Genomic DNA, 24,357 nt, shown 5'->3' on the forward strand with positions numbered 1-24,357 from the left:
GGGGGTTACATAAGATCCCTAAGAACGAATGCGTAAGCAAGAAGGAGAAGAATGAAAGAAGCAGCGATTTTGCTATAATGTTGCTCTTTGATACCATATTACACATCAAGGTTATGATGTATTTGAAAGATAACACATAATGCCTTGAAGGCTTCTTGCATTAGTCAATAATGAAAAGTCTGGATTACAAGTGAAAGACCAGCTATAACTGACTAACAAACTAACAAGATGGACAAATAAACTGCTAATGCTAACCGTTAAGTTTCCAATAGAAACCTCTAGAGATACATTGAGAAGATTAATAAAAAATCAACCAAAATTTATTTGATTCTATTATCCACCTGCCATTTAAATATCCTCAATAAGAGACATAATCTCTTAAACTAGAACACAAACTAGATTGAACATGATAAAAAAGATGTCTAGAATTTCTGATGACCCTAGCTTCAAAAAGAATATCCAATCAAGATTAGAGTTAACCAGCTCTCAACATAACCTCAAAGAATCAGGTCTTTCGAATTTATGCCAAGAAACAGTCACTAACTTAAACTCAGTGATTATTATAATATTAACGATATTCTAATATTCTTCCACATTGTGATTATTATGGAAGCAGTGATTGTTCTAACACTTTAAGATAACTCTAAATAAACCTTTCTAAGTGCCTTCTTAACAAATACCAAACACAAATCATCCCTTAACTTGCCTAGTAAGAAGGATAGCCATACAATTAAATTGCATATAAAAATGGAATGAAGAGAGGTAACGTGGGTCACTCAATTTCAAAAATTTACCTCTTCAGTGTGTCTCTCTTCTTGCATAAGCGGTTCAAACAGCAGATGATATGAAGAAATACCATCCAACGATAAATTAATTGAAACACAAAGGCAAAGAGCTGTGTATTAAGGAGCTAAAAAACTTCTATATGCATTAATCAGAATCCTCAAGAGTCATTATTATTTCGGAAGAGAGGAGAGAAGGGAAGGGGGAGAAAGAGTCATAATTACATGATCTGAGTATCTTGTCAAATAAATTAAATTTTACAGGTGACTCAAGGAATAGCATCTCAAAAATTGCTGTCTGCCGCAACCACAAGTTTATATATGGTAATAAGATATGCCCCTATCCCCCAAGATTAATCAAACCATGATAAAGCTCATCATCTTGTTCTTCACTTTTCAATTTTGTTGTTCATACTGCTCAACTGTCTCTCTAACTGCAAACCAAACAGAAAGTAAGATACCCTAAATGATGAAAAAAACCAAATAAGATTATCAAGAAAACAATTCTAACTTAGTTGACATAATATAAAGAATCTTACAGCTGCTAGTACTACATGTGTAATTTTAATAAAGACAGACAAATAGATTGACGAAATCACTTTTCATTAAGAGCAGCATGCAGCATTAATTGTGAATCTAGAGTCTATGTCATGTAGGAAACGAGTTTGAATCTATTGAAAGAAAAAGTAAGAATAAGAACAAAGCATACATAGTTTATAGTATTTTAGTAAACATAAAAGAAAAATAAGAAGCCCCAAAAAAATCACACATAGCATCACTGTTTGAACCATAAGGGTAAATGGGTAAGTGCAACAGAACAAGATTAACACACCTGAACATTTTTCATCTTTTGTCTCTGCAATTCGTCGACAAGGCTTCCAATGCTGACATAAGAGTTGAAAATAAGATGTGTGTGGAATGTAAACATACAAAACTCTCAGAAATAGTTACATTCATATACCTCTGTTGGAGTTGAATCACCTGCAAATGCAGCTCTTTCTCTCTAGTTGTAGCAGGTGGTGCCTGCAAGTGGCACTAATATGAGACAACTCAACAAAACAGCAAGCATCGTAACAAACTCCTTAACAGATAACAAAAAATACAAAAGACTCTTTTTGTCATTAAGCTTCAGCTTAAATTTTTATTTCATACCCCAAATTATGCTAACCATTGTTCCTAAATTCAAAATATCAAAATTTTCAATATACTTTCTCCCTTTCAGCCTTGTGCTACAATTGCAAGGATAGTACTGAGCACGTGAAGTTTAATTAACAACAACCTTTTCTGACTCGGTGGTGGGGTCCACAGCATGGCTCAAACAATTTCATAATATTCAGTCATAAATCATGTCAACAAACCATGCATTTAAATCCACATCCTTCCTTTCTAATGTTTTGGTGGTCTTCCTCTACTAATAACTATTACACTATCTTTCATTTGACCTCCTCTCCTGTTTGGAGTGTTGAGTTTAAATAAATAGTAATTATTAAACAATAAACAGCGGGTTGTAACCAGAAGAATTATCATTTCAGAGAGAAAAAAGGGGGCATTGACTTGGGGATGGATCGATTTTTGAAGACACGGCTGAGAGCACAAATATGTTCCCAAGTCATGATATGCACCAAAAAAGCATTATTTGGCTGCTCTTCTCGTCTCTAGAAAAAGCAGCATACCAAGCATGTGTATAATTTCTATGGATGCTGACAAATTTGATTCCCGACGAAATGGATCACCAGTCAATATTTTATGTTGTTACTTCTCTAATCACTTGAGTGAATGATAAATGAACATAATTTCTAGAACCAAAAAAAAAACATAATTTTATTTTCCTTTTATATTGTGGTTATGGAAGAGATATATAACCTGTGGGGAAAGGAGTGCAATGGAAGGCTAAAATTAAGGTAACGAATACCTGACTGAAATTCAATTACGACACCAAGAGGTCCCAGAGGAACTCGGTATCAGTTGAATAATGTCTGGGTAAAATGACTGTTTATGTTTGAAGAAGTTGAAAACCTAGGGACTATAACTAGATATTGGTGTGCCTAAATGTTATGTTAGTTATAATCATATCATTAGATCAAACAACAATAACCTTATTAAATATCAACACCCATAGTAATGCTTTGAAACATTCACAAGTTAATAAAATCAAGGATCCTCAACATTGGAAAAAAAAAGTATTACGGGAGAAACAATTTTTTGGACCACATAATGTTAGAGGTTCTTAAATTTGATATGTAAAAAGGACTGTAACTTACCTGCAGAATATCAACTGCTCCTGCCTCTATTGATTCTGTATTCTTACCTGCTACAAGTGAAATTATTCAAATGAAGCAAACAACATTTTCTGGTTTTAAGGGCCAGTACACAAATATATACACAGATAGATTCGCACACATAAAGACAAGAGAAAATACCATAAGATTGCTCTGTGTGCTTTATCAGTTTAATAATTTCTTCCTGTCAAAAACCCATGGGGAAAATGATTTTATGCCTTTGACTAGTCTTTCGACAAAAATCTAAGAAATACAAACAGAAGCATACCCTCTGCAAGCCGTTCTGTTGCAAGATGCACTGCAGTGATGGAAGAATAGAAGCGACCATTAAGTTCTGTTTTGGGGGACTGGTAGGAGTAGGAGTATGACTTCCAGCAACTGGGCCAGAAGAGTTGTTTGAGAGACCCTGAATGAGTAAAAAAAAAGGCAATGATTACAGAGTCATAGCCTAAAACATAAGTCATTTAATTTTCATCCTCAATGTTTTGAAGTGTCAAACACTGTAGCACGTTTAAATGCATCCATAATTTTTTATAGTATCAATATAACAAAAGAAGAAGTGATACAAATATTAATAGATAGTATAATACTGCATATAGTAAGACTTGCAAGCTCTAAATTGGAAATTAATGGGAAAATTCAAGAGTGAAAGATAAATGACTGCCCCCTTTGATGATTCAGTAAGCAAATAATGCTTGTTTGAGGTTACAAGAGTACTGGGCAGGAGAAAAACAGATATGCCATGTAATACATACCATTGAACTGGGATCTGCTGATGTGACCTTAAACCGTCCCCTACGCTGGACAACCGCTCCTTCTGATGTGTCATCAACTGCATATGGAAGCAACATTGAAAAAATCATGTAAGAGCCGTTTCTCGATCTGATTATTTTACGGATAACACAACTGCAAATCTAGTTGATAAGAGGGGAAAAAACATACAGATTATCAAAACACCAATCAAATTTGCATAAAAATATACATACCAGATGGAAAGTTGCTGATATCTTTCCTCTGCCGATATAACAATGGACCACTGTGATTCCTTTCAGAAGGATATTTTGTTTGTAGATAATCCCTTTCAAGATACACAAAATCTATAATTAGTACACTAACACTGCAACTCAATCAAATATGCAGCGGTAGTGGACAAATGAAAATATACTCTACTAAATAAAAATAAAATATCCCCATTCTCATAGCTCCATATCATTACAAAATAAAGCTAGCAACAGATACCAAATTTCTATAAAATCTCAATAATTATGTTTCACTTTATAAGGAAAACAATGACTTACTATTTGTTAATAAAATACCCAAAAAAAAGAGTGACAGAGACATAACAAATAACAAAAATAATGTGGCAAAGACATGCATGGTTGCAAATCTCAAGCATCTGCAAGTTCTAGTAACATAAATTCAATTTGGTAAGAAGTTCATTTCCAAATAGGCAACCGCATAGATGTTCTAGTAACGAGCTCAAAAAAATTTGTGTAGTAGTAAAAAAAAATAACTACTTTATATGGGATTGTCCAAATAAAAGTTACCTGTCCACATCAGTAACTTTTTTGGGAAAATTATCAGGTTGTAAAGAGCTAGTGAAAAATTTCTTAGGCTGAGTTATAGCATTTTGGGGCGACATTTTATTTGGCCCAGAACTTTCATTATCAACTCTTCCATAACTGTGATCCAAATCTCTTGGACTAGTATTATTGACATCATCATCACCACAGACATCAAAACAGCCTCTGCACAAATTGCAAATCAGAAATAATATTTTCTCATTGAAACTGAACTGCTAAATTATGACATAATTCTTGAAAATACAAGAATAAAAATTTTAACCAAAACTAAATCAATTGACAGTTTAAATGTGTAGCATTTTCCTCGTCCAAACTTATCTTTTAATTCTTTATCATACAAAAATAATTCAATTGCATTTTATGTTTTTAAAGATGAATGAAGAAAAGGATCAGAAATAACATTGCATGAACTATAAAGGATATGTTATATATATCATATAATAGGAAAAAGATGGACACATACATCATATATACAAAAACTTAATGAAGAATTTATGAGTGGTAAATAAAGGACCTAGTTTTTTTTGGTAAGTACTTTATTATAATAGCAAGAAGAGACAACATTATGTAAACTAAAAACTCAAATCTTTAACTAGTCGCAATCAAACATTGTACCCACACTAGAAAAGATGGCACTAAATAAGTAGGAGATGGAAGAAATCCAAAATGTAAAAGGTCAGCATACTTGAGTGCTTGAAGAGGTTTAACAGGGAATGAAGCAAGTGAACTTTCCAAATCCTGAAGATTGTTGAATCCATCCTGAAGTAAGATGTAACGGAAATACTATAGATACATGCACATCCAGTTATTTTTTAAAAAGGTTTAGAGTTCAAAAACAGCCAAAGAAAAATAATATCATTTAGGACAACAACAGTACCTCCTTGTCCAGTGTGGATGTACCCTCTGAATGATTAGAAGCAGATTGCTCCTCCACTGGAACCTTTAAGTCATTTGATATGTCTTTTTTCTTATCTGTATCTTGCTTTTCTGCAATTGACATGTCTTCATCTTGAATCTGTTGCCAACAAAAAAATGTTTACAACAAAAAAGATGATATTTCCCGGTAATGACCAACTTCCCCAACTAGTTCACTTAAATATTAAATAGATTATACAAAATAGGAACGTGAAAATACTTACAAGAGCAGCTTGACTCTTCAAATCTTCCAGGTTAAAATTCCAGGCACTAATTCCTCGAATATATTCTTTCTGTATTTGAAATAGTTGCATCGTCAAATATAGTATATAAGTACATGCTTAAATCCTCAAGGTGTAATTGCAAATTACAAATTTAAATCAGATGCAACACGGAAAGGGAAATAAGGCAAAATGACATGCATTTAAGACTGCACTAATAACCATAACTTTTATAGACCATGCCAGAAGCAAGCACAAATCACAGGAGATTTATGATCAACATACCTGAGATAATTGCTCCATTTCATAAAGAGCCTTGTTCTGCATCAATAAATCTGCCTCTTTAGCCTTATACACACAAGCAAAGTCATAGGAATAATATTAAAACCCAAACAATTTTACACAGAACAGAAGAATTTAGAATTAAATGGCAAACCTTCAGCGTTTTAAAACGATCTCCTAATGGAGCAAGGCCATCGAGAATGGTGCGACCAAGATATTCGGTGGCACGTGCATGTTTAAAGAAATGGTGCTTTAAAAGCTTTTCTGAGCTTGGACGCTTCTTTGGGTCTTTGACTAAGCAGGTGGCAACCAACTCTTTGAAAGACTGGGAGGAAAGAAGAACAATAAATATAAATAACCTTTCTGAGTAACAGGTGCTACAAAATTTTGAGGGAGCACCACTAACCTTTGAAAATCTCTTGTCTCTTTCATAATCAAGACCTGGAGGGGCATTCTGCAAAGTCATAAGCAAAACCTGCATCCAGGAAAATAAGGGGACAATTCAAATCTTAGCTCACAGTGCTATCGGTAGGCAAATACAGACAAATTTAGAAGACACGAGACAAATAAATTACTTTCATCGGTGGATACTTGGAAAATGGGGCATGACCATGAGCAAGTTCAAGTGCTGTTATACCAAAGGACCATATATCTGCTCTGTTATAGGAAAACGAAAATAAAGTTTTTAAAAAAATAAAAAAATTAACAAAGACTAAGATATCTCGGAGCAAGATCCTTTTGAAAAGGAAAAGGAGTGATTGGTGGGTGGAGGGAGGGAATAGAAGGCACTCACTTAAAATCATATCCATGCAATTGCTGCATAACTTCGGGAGCCATCCTGTGGAAAATTAGCATAGTGTGTAGCTTAAACAGTTTTACTCCTTCGACGGTAGCCAAATTTCATACGAAAAACTACAAATAGAGGAGTTCGATAGAAAGTAAATGGTACCAGCAAGGTGTTCCAACAAAAGTATTTCTTGAACGTTGCCTATCTCCAGTATCAAACATACACGCGGACACTCCAAAGTCAGCCACTTTGACTGCACCATTAGAATCAAACAAAATGTTCCCAGCCTGCATAGTTAAGAATGTTTAAAAGAGGACAAAAGAGAACTCAATAAATACAAACATGTGAAGAAAAGGTGGATAAAAAATTATAAAAAATAAAGAAAAAAAGAAAAAAAATTAATTAATTACTGGGTTTCAGATACAGCTTTACAAGCAGCAGAAAACTGATTCTTTTAAAATCATTCGATCTTACTATTCCACTTAGTTTTTAATTAAGAATTCTAACTGACAAATTCTCAATATACATTATCAAAATTCAAAAGGATGCATATCTTTTAAAAAGAAGAGAACTGGTATAAGTCAAGAGCTTTGAGAACCTCGCGTAGCACAATACCTTAACATCTCTATGTATGTGCCCATGGGCATGGAGATAAACAAGAGCTTTGAGAACCTCACGCAATACAGTTGCAATAACAGGTTCTTCAAAACCCTCAGGAAAGGCGGATTTCATTATATGAAGGCAAGAGCCACCAGCCATGTAGGGCATCACGACCCAAAGACTGTGCCCAGCAGTAAAAGAGCAATACGCTCTTAAAAGATTTGGATGATCAATCAAGCTCATGGTCTGTACCTCTCTGCGAATTCCATCCTGCATATATTTGTGCACCTATCGTTATGAGTGTACAAAAATGGAATACACACCCACACAGATGTTCACATAATTCATTGTGTGCATCAATGGAATAAACATTTGCACAATTATTTATCAGACAAAGAACTAATCATAGAAATTATTCTTGTAATATAGAAAATGGAGTAACCTGTGCAAGTACGCATATTAACTCACAAGACTTAAAGAGCAAACAACTGAACAGATACAAATACATGATTTAGCACCAAATAGTGTAGTAGTGACTCCAAGCATGTAGCAAGACAACTTAATTGAAAGGATTAATGAAGTACAAAATGAAAACAACATAATGATGCTATATACAAGGTTAGGTTAAATAAGGGTAATTGGATTCAACAGAGCTTAACATAAAAAGAGCCTCATTCCTTAGCAACTTGGCAAACTCAAACGAGCACAGTATTTTCACACCTTCAGAAATCGAAAGTGCTGGATCGCTTGATCAATAGTAACAAAACATGCAATAAATTTCAGCAGATGCAGATTTAACTGAAAAAGATAAACATCACAAATTGTACAAGAGACTAACCCACATACCAAATCATTATTGCACTTCTCAAGATCAAGTACTTTGATGGCAACAATCTCATTGAGTGGAATGCAGAGAGCTCGGAATACTGAGGCACTGACACCTTCCCCAACCTCTTCATATAACTTGTAATCTACGGCACTGAGAGGATATCGTTTTTCCGAAATACGCTCCATTTTTTTCCTTATACCATAATATCAAATCCTTTATAATTATAAAATGTACTGAAAAAATAATTTATCATGTACTCAATATGTGAGCACGGTGTAATAATTCTTTCAGTTCAGTAGCAATCCCCTTTCTTCAAATTGAACTTGAAAGTGTATCCCAAGAACTATATTCAAATGCTTTTTTATTTTTCCCAACAAAACTTCTCCCTTCAACTCCAATGAAAATATAATTTATAAATCCTCTCTTTCAATTTCAATAAATTTAAACTGCCAAACTTGAATAAATTAAACTGCCAAACTTGAATTTTAATCACGCCTTAGCCAGCTTGGTGTGGCACATCAAACAGGCACTGTTACATGCTACACATTAGATAAGAATCAGAGGTATCCAATCAGTACTGCACGGGGACGGGTAGGTGCAGAAACATCGTATCAATCTCTAATATCTGCAGCAAAGCTGATAAAAGACAGACTCATTAGTAACTCAAGAAAATTAAACAATTGTCACAACCAATTTAAAAATATCACAACCGAAATAGAGAGATAACTATAGATTAAATGCAATAATAACACTGAACAATACCCTTGCATGCATATAATGTAAACATAGATAGACACACAGATACGCGCATGGAAAAATTAATAATGTGCACAAAAACAATTAGCTAGTCTATGTCTCCAACTTTAAGTCAAGGAGTACTTTTAAGTCTTCGGGAAAGTCATGGGCACTCAGAGAGCAGTTGTATGTAGTACATTGTTCACTAAAAGCAAAAAGGTACATGTTTCTAAATGTAGAAGTAGAAGTAGAATCAAATCAATAAAGGTTGAGGCTAGCAAAAGTAGCACAAGTAAAGAGATCTCATACATAACTCATTGCTCCTTACTTTTTAGGCCCTTTCCATGAATCCTATCATCTTTTTCCTTTTTGTTTTCAGCACTACTGAACTACAGAGGCTGGAAACAGGATTTTGACTTCCTCGGGTGATGGTCAAAATACACAATCTTGCTTAGCCTATAGTTATTCTTTTCTTTTTTCAACGAAAAAATATGACCGCTTAAATTCCAATATCAAATGAGATGATATTACCCTTTTCTGTTTAAAACCACTCACCGCAGAGGATCCATTCATGCCTAGAAAACAGTTTGCCAGCACTCAGTAATCAGCTATACCAATAAATAGAGCTTCCATTCATTCGACAAGCATCAAAGTAAACTCTGGCAAAAATTAGAGAGTTTGAATATATGTATTTAAAATCCTTGGGACATAAAGCCCTAAGGATGTGCTCAATAATAAATGACTTATTATAAACCCTTTTCCTAATGAAATCTGTGCAATCCAAATCATAGTTCTAAATTTGGTCACTGCAATTGCGGCACAATAAGCTTTAGAGGTCTTCGCAACGATATTGCAACTGCAGTTACAGCCGCATTTTTTTAAGTTTTGCCGCAATATCAAGGTTTGCAGTGTAACTACAACCATAACCGCAATTTAGAACTATGGTCAAATATAAGGTACATATTTCTAGGGCATTCACAAGTTCTACAACGGATTTCCTAATTCACAATTCTACAATGGATTTCCTAGTAGAATATCAAATTGTACCACAAATGTCCCCCTTCCATCTTGTTAAATGAGCTTGGATTTCATCCCAAAAACTAGCTCAGAGCGTGAGGGTGCCCAAGTACTTCTATACATCCAACAATCTGGAAACCTAAGCAATGTGGGACTCAAACAAACTACAAACAACTTCAATACCCACTTTCACGGCTAGTGTGGGCGGGCCTGAGTCCGATTTCCACATTGCAGTCCTTAACTCAGCTCTAATACCTATTAAATGAGCTTGGATCTCATCCTAAAAACTAGCTCAAAGAATGAGGGTGCCTAAGTACTTTTATACATCCAAAAATCTGGAAACCTAAGCAATGTGGGACTCAAACAAACTACAAACAACTTTAATACCCACTCTCACGCCTAGTATGGGCGGGCCTGAGTCCAATTTCCACATTGCAGTCCTTAACCCGGCTCCAATACCATGTTAAATGAGCTTGGATCTCATACCAAAAGTTAGCTCAAAGGGTGAGGGTGCTTAAATACATTTATACATCCAACACCCCGAAATCTAAGCAATGTAGGACTCCAAACAAACTACAAACAACTTCAATACATCTCAAGATCAAATTCCTTAAAAGCAAAAGGGACACATTTCTTCCCGGATAAGCGCCATTGCAGTTTCCGCATATATATCACTCAACCCTTCAAAAGAAAATTATTTTAGAGTCTCATACACCACTTTGATTTCTAATAATCGATCTTAACCACACCTTCATCTCCGCAAGCCATAATTACAATTTATGAACAAATTTTAGAATCCACCTTCCTGAAATCTTTTTCATTATGCACAACAACAATCGAGCCCTGTTCAACTAAGTGGGATCGGCTACATGAATCGAACAATGACATAATGTTCTATGATATGTCTTATCATATGTCATGTTTCTATCCAACTTATTAACCACTAAATCTTTCTTAGTAGTTTTTTTATAGTTTTTTTTGGTAGGTCTTCCTCTATCTCTACCTCTGGTGATTTGACTACCCTCCATTTGATCTACTCTCTTTGTTATAGAATCTACATTTCTTCTTTCCATGTATCCAAATCACTTAAGTCTAGTTTCTACCATCTTTTCTAAGATAGGTGTTACCCCAAATCTCCTCTAATGTAATTTTTAAACTTATCATGTCTAATCCTCACCACACATCCAAACCAACATCTTCATTGCTTAATTTATAACACTATCAAGGTTGTCAAGATCAAGATCTTGCACAAGATCGGGAGGGGACAGTAAAATCGTAAAACATAAGATCGTAACTAAGATCGGAAGATCATACCCAATTAATTTTGTAAGATTGAGGGGGTAGCAAGATCGTAAAACATAAAATCATAACAAAAACGGTAAGATATTACTAAAATGAAAAATTATACTATATATCCGTGGGAAAATGGCCTCTCCTTAACATAATTGTTGCGCCTCGCCATCTTGTCAACCTTCTAAGCTTGTAATGATGGTGGCCAGAAAATGGCGAGCGTGGCTGGAAAGCGACTGATCGTGGCCGGAACTGTACTCGCACAAAATCAATGGTTTTACAAAAAAAAATCACAATTTGGTTACAATACACGATTCTACTTAAGATCGGGATCGTTGGGGCGGGGGTGAGTGAAATTGTAAAATCGTAAGATTTTAAAATCTAGATCGAGATCTTGACAACCATGACACTATCCCATACAACATTGCCGGTTACAACTGTCTTATAAAATTTTCCCTAAGCAGTACTTTCGTATCATAAAATTTTCAGTATGTTACCCTTGGTCCCAAGCCCCAATAAAATGAGAGGGTTGAGTTTGGAAGTGGACAGAATGTAAAACTTAGTTGAATCTTTGTAACATAATCTCATACATTATATTATAAATTACAAAAGAAATCTAACACAAAAATCCTTAACATTTTCAATGGCCATGCAACAAAATTTCCTTCAGTAAACGACAGCATGAATAATCAACGAATGTTGCATCAATTTGGATACAAAATCCAATGACAGATTATACACAATCCAAATTAATCCGATCGTATCTAATAACCCTCCGATTTCGAAATCACATCTTAAAAAAAAATCCAAGTTTATCATCACTTTAACTACAACATCTACTAGCTTCATCATCGTAAGTTCAGAAGAAAAAAATACCAGAATCGTTAAAATTGCTCAGACAAAGTTCCAAACGAAAAAAAAAAAAAACAATTGAAAATCAGCAAACACAATTTCCATTGACGAAATCCATCAAGTAAACGAATTGATAAAATGATAGAATCATAAACAGTAACACTCTCATCACTAACAAATCAAAAACAAACAAAAAATCAACAAAAGATAAGATAGAAAAATTCACTATTCCGTTAAGGATTGAAGCAAGACCAAAACATATCATAGATTAAGCATAAAAAAATCAATAAATTGAATCAAATTGAAACGAAAACAAATGAAGCTAGGGTTTGAGCTTACTTGAATTGAATCTGACCAAGTCAGTGACAGTTATTGAGTAACGTATCAAAACGACACCGATTGAACTGGCGATGATTTCGCTGATACGATCAAAATCCAAAACGATAGATTTTCGGAGCTTTTTTCACATCACACACTCTCTTTCTTCATCATAGAAAAAAATTCTTCTTCTTTTACTACAAGAATTTTTATTGAATCTCAGACACTGGTTTTTTTTCAGGTAAAATTTATACAAAAAACAGTGTCTGAATAATAGATATATATAATAGAATATAATAATATTATTATTCGGAAAATATAATATTATAATATTATTATTGCCTTTGTCAAACAAATGCATTATTATTTTTAATGATGGTTTTAAAAACATTTAAGGTAAAGTAAAAGAATATATAAAAATAAATAATATAATAAAAACAATTTCTATAAATAAATAACTCACCAACCTAATTCAAGTTGGTAATTGATAATAGTCAAATATAGTTGTGAATTCTATAAATTTATTGAGGGAATTGCACCCTAACTTTCTCTCTATCCCCTCTAATAACACAATTTTTCTCATCTGATTTCCCTTCACTTCTTTTACATTTTTTTCTTATAGAATTAACCTAAAGTTAGAAGTTATAGGATAGAAAGGTAGGGGATCTGCTCCCATCGAAAAAATATTTCTATTTTTGTAAATTTTACTACTTATAATTAAAATATTATATACTACTATATTATGTATTTTGACTGATTTAATATAAAATAGATAATATATTATATAGGAATTTATTAAAATAATTATATAGAATTTAACTTTTTTAAAAAGGGAGCGCAATTAATAAAAACTAGAACCAAACAAAATCTTATTTGACTTAGAATATTACGGATGACAATTTAATAGGACTTAATATAAAATGGATAATATACTATATAAGAGTTTATTAAAAAAAATTAAAATAACATATAGAATTTAACTTCTTAAAAAAGGGATTGCAATCAATAAAAAGTAGAACCAGACAAAATTGTCTCTGACTTATAATAATACTAATTAGGAATGCATTTGACTGGATTTAATATAAAATAGATAATATATTATATAGGAATTCATGAAAAAAAATTAAAGATCGCAATCAATAATTAAAATTCAATTTATTTTATAATAATATTAATTAGAGAATACAATTTGATTCATTTTTAATAGATATTCTCATAATATACCTATAATGAATAGGATAAAAATTCTTCAAATGCGGATGATATGAGTTTGGGTAATTATACTCACTAAAATAATTAATTATAGATATGGATATAAGCATTTTAGTACGCACTCCGTCTTATATTTGCACAATATATGTATATATTTTAATTAATATTATTATATAAAAATATATGTTTATCAATTTTATAAAATCCATCAATATTAAATTATTACGTATTTTAATATAAGTGTTTATTTATGTCATAATTCAAAAATAAATTTTTGCAAACTTCTTTAATATTGATAAAAATTTAAAATCATGCATTATTTTATTATTGATCATTTTTTATTAGAAATGTGGATGAGTATGGATGCTTAGGGACGACAATGGATAAGGTTTGGGTAGAGTACTATAGTACTCGTCTCTATCTTTGCGGTTTGAAAAAATCCTTGTATCCGAGCACATACTCGTGTAGACACAAACATTTATACATATACACATACTTTATGGGTACCTAAGTACTCGTACTCATACATGTTACCTGCAGTTCTATATCAATTGAAAAATATCATATCATTTTAAATTTTTAACAAAATTAATAAAAAAATTAAATATTTTATTGTTGAATTATTGAAATAAACAAAAACTTATATTAAAATGTGTAATAGTTTAGTTGCGATGTATTTTTTATAGAGATAGACATTCATTTTATATATGATGATATAAATTAAAATATATAAATAGACAATGTGCATGTATAGGGAGGGTGGGTACTAAGGTACCCGTACCCGCACTCATACTCACTTATTTCATGGATAGTTACTTGTGTCTGCGTCCTTACCCATTTTGTGGATTTTTACCATACTCATCGTGAGTATTTTTTGTGAGTACTTTATGACAATTTACTAGTAAGTGTACTAGTGTTGTAATCGAAGTAATAAAATAAATTCATCTCCACAAGGCTTGCAAATTTAGATCAAGGAAAGTTGTGCGATATAAATAAAAACAATAAAGGGGGTTCAGATTGTTTGGTCGAAAGTGTAACATCTTAAATCCTAAACACTTATTTTATAAAAACATGCGGATAATTCACTCAATAACATTGTGTCACATTTTCTCAGCATAAAAAACAAATTTCTAATTTAACATATTATGGCAGCTGAAATAATTAATAACAACTCAATTTCATTTGTCTCATGAAATAAAATTAACTTCTTTCAACTCATAAAACAAATATTCAACAACTCTCAGAGAATACAAAACAGAAAGGCAACTCATCTCAGTGTTACACTATCAGAGTGACACGTGAAAACTAAAATAACTTAAAAGCGATAAATGACGAATAAGGTTATTGCACCATCCTCCAAACACAACAAAAGTTAAGGTTCCTCTACTTGAGTATCTACACCACAGACGTAAAGAATAACAAAGATAAACAAACAGGGGTGAACATATATTCATATATGTTAGCAGTGCATAAAACATGAATGGTAGTTCAATATAATATCACTCATCTTTCACATAAACCACCCACAACAATATCAATCACATGTGTGGTTAAGTATGCAATGTAGTTATCTCCTTTACTCCAATGCATGTGGTGCCAAAGTTTTTAGATATCAGAGGTATGTTACTGATTAGTCCACTGATCACTAGTTCATTCTCTGAACCTGGTTCCATCTCTGAACCATCAGACTCGTCATAGGTTCCACCTCTAAACTTGAGACTCGTCACTGGACCGAAGTCTGTCACCATCAGACTCGTCACATGTTCCATCTTTGGATCTGAGACTCGTCACTAGACTGAAGTTCGTCACATGTCTCTGATATACATGATGCGTGAATATAACAAACAAATGCAATACTCGTCTCAAATCTCAAACTCAATTACTCGTTATCGGTTTCTCTCTGAACCTAAAACTCAACATGAATATCGTCAATATAAGGCCACAACGATGATTCCTCTCTAAACCATCATCTAAACACAACACAATATTTTATCATAACTCACCATAATAATTAAATTATGTAATTTCTCAACAAAAATCATAAATATTCATCAACAAAATCAAAATAGCATCGAATAAATATCAAAAGCAGAATCTACTCGAAAAGACTAGTCAGCGACCTGAATTTGTCAAACAAGGGCATGACGCTCATCTCGCCTACTTGTCATCCCTCTCTCACACAAAATTGTCATCACACTGGCGCTCGGGCAAGGAACCCGTCCCTGAGGTCCATGACGGTCTTCCCGTCACTTTGCTGACGCCCGTCAGCTCATCCAACGCAGTGACGGTTGGTCTGTCACAAAGGTGACGCCTGTCACCGCTCTGTAGAATGCAGATTCTGCATTTTTCACCATTTGAGCACTTCAAAAGCTCCAATTTTGATCCCAGGAAATCTAAAACTCATAGCAATTCACTATATATCATTCATATAGTATTAAGCAAGTCAATTTTGCATAAGGTCCAGTTGGTGTAAAGAATAAAAACATGTTGAACAGGTCATGACTCAAGCTACTAGAACAAATCCACTTAGGATGTGACCTACATTATCCAGTAAAAAAACAAAGTTCATTCATTCATCAACTAACATAATTATCCCTAACTAACCGAGTCATTTCCAACTAACTGAGTTAATTGCTAACTCAGTGAGCCAAGGTTAACTAACTCCAAACCTAAATCATAACTAATTCCCAACCTAACCAAACTTCAAACCTCACTCTTATTTAAATAGTTCATCACTCACATTCAATCACTTTTTGGATTTGCCTAAAACTCACTCTCATTTCTGCAACAATCTCTCCCTCACCATTCACTCAGAGCTCTCATTTCTCATAAGCCATGGAAGCTTCACATTGAAGCTTCAAATTGCTTGAGTTAAACCTCATTGCTTTTGATTCATCGTTCCTGATTTCTAGAAGAGGAGGAAGAAGAAGAAGAAAGGAAGAATAAAAGAAGACGAATCGAGTAATCAAGGACTCACCTGACAAATTTTTCGCTCTCCTTCTCCGGTAAGTCATTTTCCTATATTGCCTTTTGTTTGCTTTTAAGTCACCAGAGTGTAGTATCTAGGGAGGAGAATGCAAGCCCCATGGTGTTAGAGGTCAATTCATTCCAAAATCCATTTAATTTGAGTTTAGGGATTTAGGGTTCTTCCAAGACTTCCTACAATTTGGCTCATACAATAATCGATTCCCAAAATCATGCCCATATTCATCTCCAGCGTAGCCTCGCGCGTCCAATGGTGGTTGAAATTTTGATTTAGGTCGCCACTGTCGCCGGCGACAGCCGTCGATGCGGTGGTCTACGGCGGACGGTCGGCAGACTGAGGGTATGTGAGTGAGAGAGATTGGCGCGCAGGTTTTCAAAATCTTTTGACTCAAGCAAGTCAACTTTGGCCTTTGGATTGGTTCTAGTGGGCTTCATACTCCTAGGCCCACTGAAATCCGTTTTACACCCCAGTTCTAACATACACCCCCCTGTGACTAGTGAATGAATTGGACAGTGGGCTTGACAAAGCCCACACTCTGTTTTGTACTCACACACCGTTTTTTAGCATACATCCCCCTTTGGAACTGAATATGTGGTATTGGGTTTAGTCACAACCCATATCCATTTTGCTCCTCACACCAACTTTGGGACGCGCACCCCTGTGGCCAAAAACCTGAATTGGGCTTGTCTGAAGCCCATATGGCCAATTCAGGATCACACCCCTCTTGATTCACACACTCCTAACCAATTTCCATTTTTATTTTATTTTTTAATTGTTTTTATTTTATTTTTGCAATTAGCTTAATTAGGTTAATGTTAGGTTAATTAGGATAATTGTGATATTAGGAAATTAAATCTTTATTTTTTTTAATATTAGATTAATATGATTTTTAATTAGGTTTTAATTAGGTTTAGTTGGGAATAATTAGACTTTTGATTAAATTTAGGATAGTGCAATTTTCAACATTAGGTTAAACCATTTTTAGGACTTTATCATTTTTAGGTTCTAGTTAAGTTTCAATTAGAATTTAATTTTTGTGATGACATTTGGACATATTTTCTAAATGAAATTTTTTCCCTTTAGAGGTAATTTTAGGCATTTTATCCATTTATGACATGATCCCCTTAGGATTAGAATTTGGCACTAAGATTTAGTCATATCATAACATTTGTAGACTCCTTTAGGACTTATACATAGGATTTTTGATCAAGATTTTGACTAATATGTACATGCTCCCTTAGGGATTTTGACATAGATTTCTTAATCAACTTTAATCAAACAACGTATGATCCCTTAGGGTAGTTTCTAACAATTACTAAACTCTGGATTAGGATTAACTTAATTCCCTAAAACCAAAATAAAACCCATGATTAAATTGATCAAAAGCAATTTTGATTAATTAAATCCTTTGAAATTGTATAATCCCACAGTCTAAATTGAGTGACCAAAAGACTCTTGGTCACTTAATAAGACTTTTTTTTCAAGCTATGGAGCTCAAAGCCTCAAGTCAATATCTTCAATTAAGGCATCTTCAGTCATATCAAGTTGTGGATTATGCAAGAATATCTAAGGTGCCATCTACAAAAACTTGTTAAATCAAAGTTAGAAATGTGTGGCACGAGCCTTAAGTAATGGAGAATGAGTGAGACTGAAGTATTCCTACCCCCATTCTGAATATCTTTGGGAATGGGACGTATGACTCAACACTCATCGTATTCACCTTTATTCATAGACTTTAGCATACTTATAATCATATGATTGACAATTCTCTATCCCTTCATAAAGCATCATGCAACAAGCAAAGACTACATCAACAACTTATCAATCATGAATCAAGTTGTACGACACGAGCCTTAAGCAATAGAGAAGGAGTGGAACTGGAGTATTCCTACCCCCATTCCGAGTATCTTTGGGTATGGGACGTATGACCCAGCGCTCATCATATTCGCCTCTATTCATAGACTTTAGTGCAATTCGAATCGAACGATTGATAAAGTCTTCATCAACATAAGAAACAACTACAAAGATTTTCCTATCTCCACTTGAAAGTTAACACGAGAGGTACATGCCATGAGCCTTAAGTGGTAAAGAAGGAATGATACTGGAGCTTTCCTACACTCATTATGGATATCTTTGGGTGTGAGACGTTTGGCTCGTTACTTATCATATCCACCTTTACCCATAGACTTTAGTGTGGCTATTGTTCAACAACTATCAAGTTTATTCCATCCTTTCAGTCTATCATTTCTTTTGCCTCCATCACCTTATTTTCAGCCCTAGTGGGTTGAACTACGAAAGATTTGATTTCCTTATTGCATTATAAGGGTGCGTAGGCAGGAGAATTCAGATTCTTCACGAGTTATCTTATTTATCAATCTACCTCATCTATCCAATCATTCACTCTATCAATACCATCTTTTTTAGATCAATCATATTTCTCCTTGGACTCCTTGTCTATCCTTTTGGGATGTCCTAACGGTAGTCCATCTCTTCAATCGAGAGTTGTTTAGGCTACAACCCCAAACACTTAATTCAGTCTTTCTTTTTGGCTTTACCTTATAGTGGCGGTCTGCTAGCCCATGTATTGGTAAATTCCTACCTTGCTCTTCGATACAGAGTCTATCTCATTCTTGGATCCAAGATACTATCCTTCGTTGATCTTGAACTGTTTGTTCCCCCAGTAAGTGATACCATCCTCCAGTACACAGTCATTCCTTGAAGCAGTGTTTATCTTGTGAGCCCCTGTTGCTTAGACAAGCGTCTCTCTCTCTATTCTCGTAGTTCCGAACTACGATTGCTCTGACTTTCTCACTGCATATTGAGAATACGTAGGCACGAGGATGTGAATCCTTGGCGAGCATACTTCTAATTATTCCTCATTCGCCTTAGGACATCACTTATATCTTCCATAATTCATTATCTACCTTCTATCATAAATCATTCACCCAGTGACATATTGTCTCTTTGACATCGAAATACAATTTCTTTGGACATCCATATACATCCTTTTAGGACACCTAATGTAGTCTGCCTTTCTACCTAGAGTTGTTTGGGCTACAACCTCGAACATTTAATTCCTTCTTTTTTGGCTAAACACCCTATAGTGAAGGCCTGCTGGTCCACATAGCGGTTAGAGTTGTTTCCCTCTATGGTAGAAATATCATTTCTCTTATGGATTCTAAGACACTTTCACCTTTCGATTCCAAACAATACTTCTTCAGTCACTTATCACCAAACATTCAATTCTGTGACTTTGGTCACTTCCTTCTGTTCATTTCCATGATACACTCATGTTCTACCTTCATTCACTCCATGTGATATACCAATTATCTTTGGGCCAGATACTCTACCTCTTTGTGCTCCTTCTTGCGTCACCTTGTGAACCAAGAGATGTTTGGGCTACAACCTCAAACACTTAATTCCTTCCTTTTTCGGCTTTACCTTATAGTGGCGGCCTGCCGGTCCACATATTGGTAATAACCACCTTACTCTTGGGTTCATCTTTCCCCCATGTTGGAGTTCAAATCATATAATTCTTTGGTTCATACCATATTCCTATCACACTTATTTCCACCTCTCATTTCTAGTTCCTTGAATTACCAAGCTCTGAATTCCTCATTACACTATGAGGATACGTAGGCATGAGGGCCCTAATCCTCACCGAGCATTTTATCTATTTCTCTTCCTTCTCCCATTCTTCTGCGAGTAATCTTAGATAACACCTATTCGAGCGAGAACAATCAAAACGGTTCCCATGGAGTACCATGGATATTTGGGGTGCTAATACCTTCCCCTTGTATAACCGACTTCCTTACCCGATATATCTCTTTCCCCCGGGTTTTATCAATGTTTTTCCTTTCCTTCGGGAATAAATAAAGTTCGATGGCAACTCTATTGTATGTTCGAGCGTGGATACGTTCAGGTATATTTCCGCTAGCTTCAGTAGGCATGAGGGGCCCAATCCTCCTCGAGCACTCTTTTCCTAACCTATTTTTTATTTTGTAGGTACATGAACATAACAACACCCATCCAAGCAAGAGAATTCAAAACGGTTCCTATGGAGTACCATGGATGTGATGGGTGCTAATACCTTCCTCTTGCATAACTGACTTCCTTACCCGTTTCTTTGTCCCCCTTGGGTTTCATCGATATTTTCCCTTCCCACTTTGGGATAAATAAAGTTCGATGGAGACTATGTTATATGTTTGATCGTGTGACGCGTTCGAGTACATTTTCGTCCAGCTTCACATGGCACACAACTTGAATCATGATTTACAAGTGTTAATACACCTTTGTTGTGTTTGAACTGTACTCCAGTCCGTCTACAATGTGAATTCCTTATACTGACTTTGAAGTCTTGAACTCTTGATCTTGACTCTTGAGGTCTTAAGCTCCTGAGGTCCAATACAACTTGAACACAAGGGACTTGTCCTATCAAGTGATAAAAGGTATTTTGATCACTTTAATAGGCTTGGGGAATTGGGCACAGTGCAAAGGATTTAGGTTGATCAAAGTAACCTTTAATCAACATAACCAATAAAAAAAGATCAGTTGAATTATACACAACATAATGGATGGATCAGTCAATCTAACAACTAATTCTAAGCAAACCCTAAACTAGGGGACCATGCAATGGTTAAGGTGTAATTAATTAGAGAAATCAACATATGAGAAACATATGATTAAAAGGTTAATTAAACCTAAATGGACAAAATTAATCTTGATCAATTAAATCCTAAATCAAGAATTAAGATCCTAAACAGGGAATAATTAAATCACAAAGTGATAAACAATCATCATGCAATTTACAAATTTCTCATGTGTAGTAACATCTAACCTAAATAAAAAAAACTAATATTAATCACATTTTTCATTCATTTTTCCAACAATCAATCAAGAACCAATTAAATCAATTAATCATAATTAACTAAATCATGTTAACAAAACTTTTGCCAATTAATTTCCATGTCAAAATTATGAACAAATATTAAAAAAACTAGCAAACAAAAATTAAAGATCAAAATGAAAATAAAAGTGTAGATATGAAAGCAAAAGAGGAGTGCAGTCTAGCAAACAGAGGTGTAATAAGTCAAAGAGGGCGCAGGTCCCACTACAAGGCCCAAAGTTCCAATTGTTGTGAGACCCAGGGGTATAAAAGCAATGTGGTGGTAAGGTTCAGTAAATCTCCACAACATCCAACTCAAATGAGCCCAAAACGAAACACATGGAAATGGAATTGGAATTCAGTGTAAGTGAAAATTCAAATGAGTAAAACACGCGCGCAACCAAGAAAGGAATATCATGGTGGACTCAGGTCACCGAGCCACCATCATCCACCATGCTGGAGGTCGCCTCCGGAGATGGTGGAACACCATAGGATAAACTAAAACCATCATCAGGATCGTGACAACATGCTCATTCAGAACTCGATGTTAATTTCAACTAATTGCTACTCTAAATCCAAATAAAAAGGGGAGTCATGAAGAACCCTAGGTCTTAAAGGCTAAACTAAATGATGATGATTCATAGATTCATGCTTAAACCTTAGGTCTATTAATCCCTAGAGTATTGTCTATGCAATGGTAACAAGATTATGGCAAATAGAGAAGAAGAAAACTTACCTCTGAAACAGAGATTTGTTCTGGCGAACATTGAATCGGAGAAGATGAAGACGCGACAGAAAAATAACTTGGAAATCTTGATCTTATATTATTCCTTTGATTCTCTTCTTCTTCTTATACTTCTTCTGCAATCGAGATATGATGCAATCGAAGGTAATCGAGAGGGAGTGTAACAATGGAAGGCTTAGCTTAACTCTATTGAAGCTCTGAGGTGAAACTTTAATGGAGTTTTCTGAGAGAGCTCTATGTACGGGTGATCATTGTTATTCGCAAGTGCACGGATTACGTCAAAGTAATATAAAATAATATCGATCCCACAGAGACCAATCGCCAATCTATCGATTACTATCGTTACGGTGTTTATCTAAGGCGGTATAAAAGAGATATTTGGCTTGTAAAATAACGGTAAATAATAAATGTAGGTAAAGACAGGTTGAATGTATCTCACGTCAGTTAGGTGATGTTTCGATTGTCTAAATAGAACTACTTATGAGGCAATATTTTCTACTCTTGAAAAGAATCCATTTAACAGGAACTGTCGCTTTCGCGTATTCAGAACCGAGTTTACCCTTAAATTAAGGCCTTTTATTGTCACTTATAAAAGGTGCGCAGAATGCTAAAGTAATCAACTTATTTTTAAGAAACGAGACTCGTAAACTTAGTCGAAAAGTGATTTTCATTTGGAAAGTATACCCAAGGAGTTTCCTGATTTTAAATCTATCAACGCGTCCGAAAACAGTTTCAAAAATAGTTTTTCCTTAAAGTGATAAAAATTCCTAGTTACTAAGCCAGGGTGCTTTCACACTCCTCGATTAATTAAAACTAACCAAGTTTGTTTTAGAAAACTCAAGTTAAAAATCAAAACAACCTTTAAAGTATTTCTACATATTCAATATCTGAAACATCTCTTTAACCGCGATCCTTACATTCTAACCTTTAAAAGATTTAGCCAGACATGGTAATACAAACAAACACAACGGTATTGATCATGATGAAAAGTTTGTTTTAGAATGTGAGGCGTAAAGAGCGAGTAAAGTGCATAAAATAAATAAAATAAAGCGAGTGCGGAAAATAAATAAAGTAAAGCGAGTGCGGAAAATAAATAAAGTAAAGCGAGTGCGGAAAATAAATAAAATAAAAGCGTAAACATAAAGTAAATAAAATAAAAGCGATGCGGAAAATAAATAAATAAAGTGATAAATAAGAACCTGCTCCAAATAGAGGGATTTAAATCTGGTACAAAAATAAACCTCCGACTCCTGAAGCTAAAGACGACAGCAACTCGAAGTGACCCAACTCAATCTCACTAAGGTGCAATAACCCCCCGATGTGACGGATTACCGCTATTACAAATGATAAATATATGCTTAGTGTTGTAAGACTAAGTTGGATCATTAGAAAATGAAATGGAACGAACTATTTATAGAGGATTTCAGCAGCTTGCAAAGACCATGGTACCCTCCAACTTCTCCTTAGTGGGAACGTGATTTCCAAAGGTGGCGCCCGCCATCCCTTCATGGCGCCCGCCATGTGTGTAAATGGGGTGGATCATGGGAACGTGGCGGTTACCTCCTAGTTGAGGGCTGATGACTCATGGCTTCTCCTATAGCGGCCGCCATGTGTAACGTCATGTGTGTAATTTTGCCGAAAAACCCTAATTTTAGGTCTTTCTGCTTCGTTTCTTTCAAAAGAGTCCGAAAGTGCTAAATATCTGAAAACAAGATAAAAGAGAGCATAATACAAACAAAATGATAATGAAGTCCTAATAAACATGTGAAATCCGAGTCAAAAACACGGTGTAATTCAGTGTGATCAAATTCTCCCACACTTAAACCTTTGCTTGTCCTCAAGCAAAATTCTTTATAGTTTATGCAAGAAAAACAGCATCAACTAGAGTTAATTCAAGGAGAAAAGACTTATGAGTTCATTCAAGGAATGTATCAATAGGTACTAACGAATCGAACTAAGGATATTGTAGTGACACTTCCCGCAATTGCGGTCGTAGGCTTCGTTCCTATACAAATCAATCCACATCATCCCACCATATC

The 24,357-nt window shown here is 34.6% G+C and overlaps 1 protein-coding gene across 6 annotated transcripts; it reads right to left on the bottom strand.

Annotated features, from left to right (window-relative positions):
• Positions 1 to 902: 902 nt before the first annotated feature.
• Positions 903 to 12,753, bottom strand: LOC127119517 (serine/threonine-protein kinase BLUS1). 6 transcript variants are annotated; one of them, XM_051049792.1, is made up of 21 exons: positions 12,512 to 12,753; positions 8,296 to 8,914; positions 7,465 to 7,719; positions 7,012 to 7,136; positions 6,856 to 6,900; positions 6,638 to 6,719; positions 6,469 to 6,537; positions 6,217 to 6,387; positions 6,066 to 6,101; positions 5,784 to 5,852; positions 5,522 to 5,659; positions 5,330 to 5,403; positions 4,609 to 4,809; positions 4,048 to 4,139; positions 3,817 to 3,893; positions 3,330 to 3,467; positions 3,203 to 3,245; positions 3,044 to 3,093; positions 1,744 to 1,817; positions 1,615 to 1,666; positions 903 to 1,216 (listed from the first exon to the last, which is right to left on the bottom strand). In XM_051049792.1, the coding sequence occupies exons 2-21, from the start codon at positions 8,461 to 8,463 to the stop codon at positions 1,172 to 1,174; spliced, it is 2,004 nt and encodes a 667-aa protein (XP_050905749.1). In that variant the 5' UTR covers positions 8,464 to 8,914; positions 12,512 to 12,753; the 3' UTR covers positions 903 to 1,171. The 6 variants fall into 6 exon arrangements, with proteins under 6 accessions (XP_050905749.1, XP_050905742.1, XP_050905734.1 ...); XM_051049785.1 differs by having other exon boundaries at positions 5,330 to 5,382; positions 6,066 to 6,128; XM_051049777.1 differs by having other exon boundaries at positions 1,744 to 1,805; positions 3,044 to 3,090; positions 6,066 to 6,128.
• Positions 12,754 to 24,357: the final 11,604 nt, after the last annotated feature.

The sequence above is a fragment of the Lathyrus oleraceus genome, chromosome 1 (genome assembly GCF_024323335.1).
Source record: "Lathyrus oleraceus cultivar Zhongwan6 chromosome 1, CAAS_Psat_ZW6_1.0, whole genome shotgun sequence".
In the NCBI taxonomy this organism is placed as follows: domain Eukaryota; kingdom Viridiplantae; phylum Streptophyta; class Magnoliopsida; order Fabales; family Fabaceae; genus Lathyrus; species Lathyrus oleraceus.

Coding starts and splice junctions, on each gene's coding strand:
- LOC127119517 (XM_051049758.1), bottom strand. CDS start 8,463: ATGGAGCGTATTTCGGAAAAACGATATCCTCTCAGTGCCGTAGATTAC. Junction 6,388..6,468: donor GAGACAAGAGATTTTCAAAG/GTTAGTGGTGCT, acceptor CTTTCCTCCCAG/TCTTTCAAAGAGTTGGTTGC. Junction 5,853..6,065: donor AAATGGAGCAATTATCTCAG/GTATGTTGATCA, acceptor TTTCAAATACAG/AAAGAATATATTCGAGGAAT.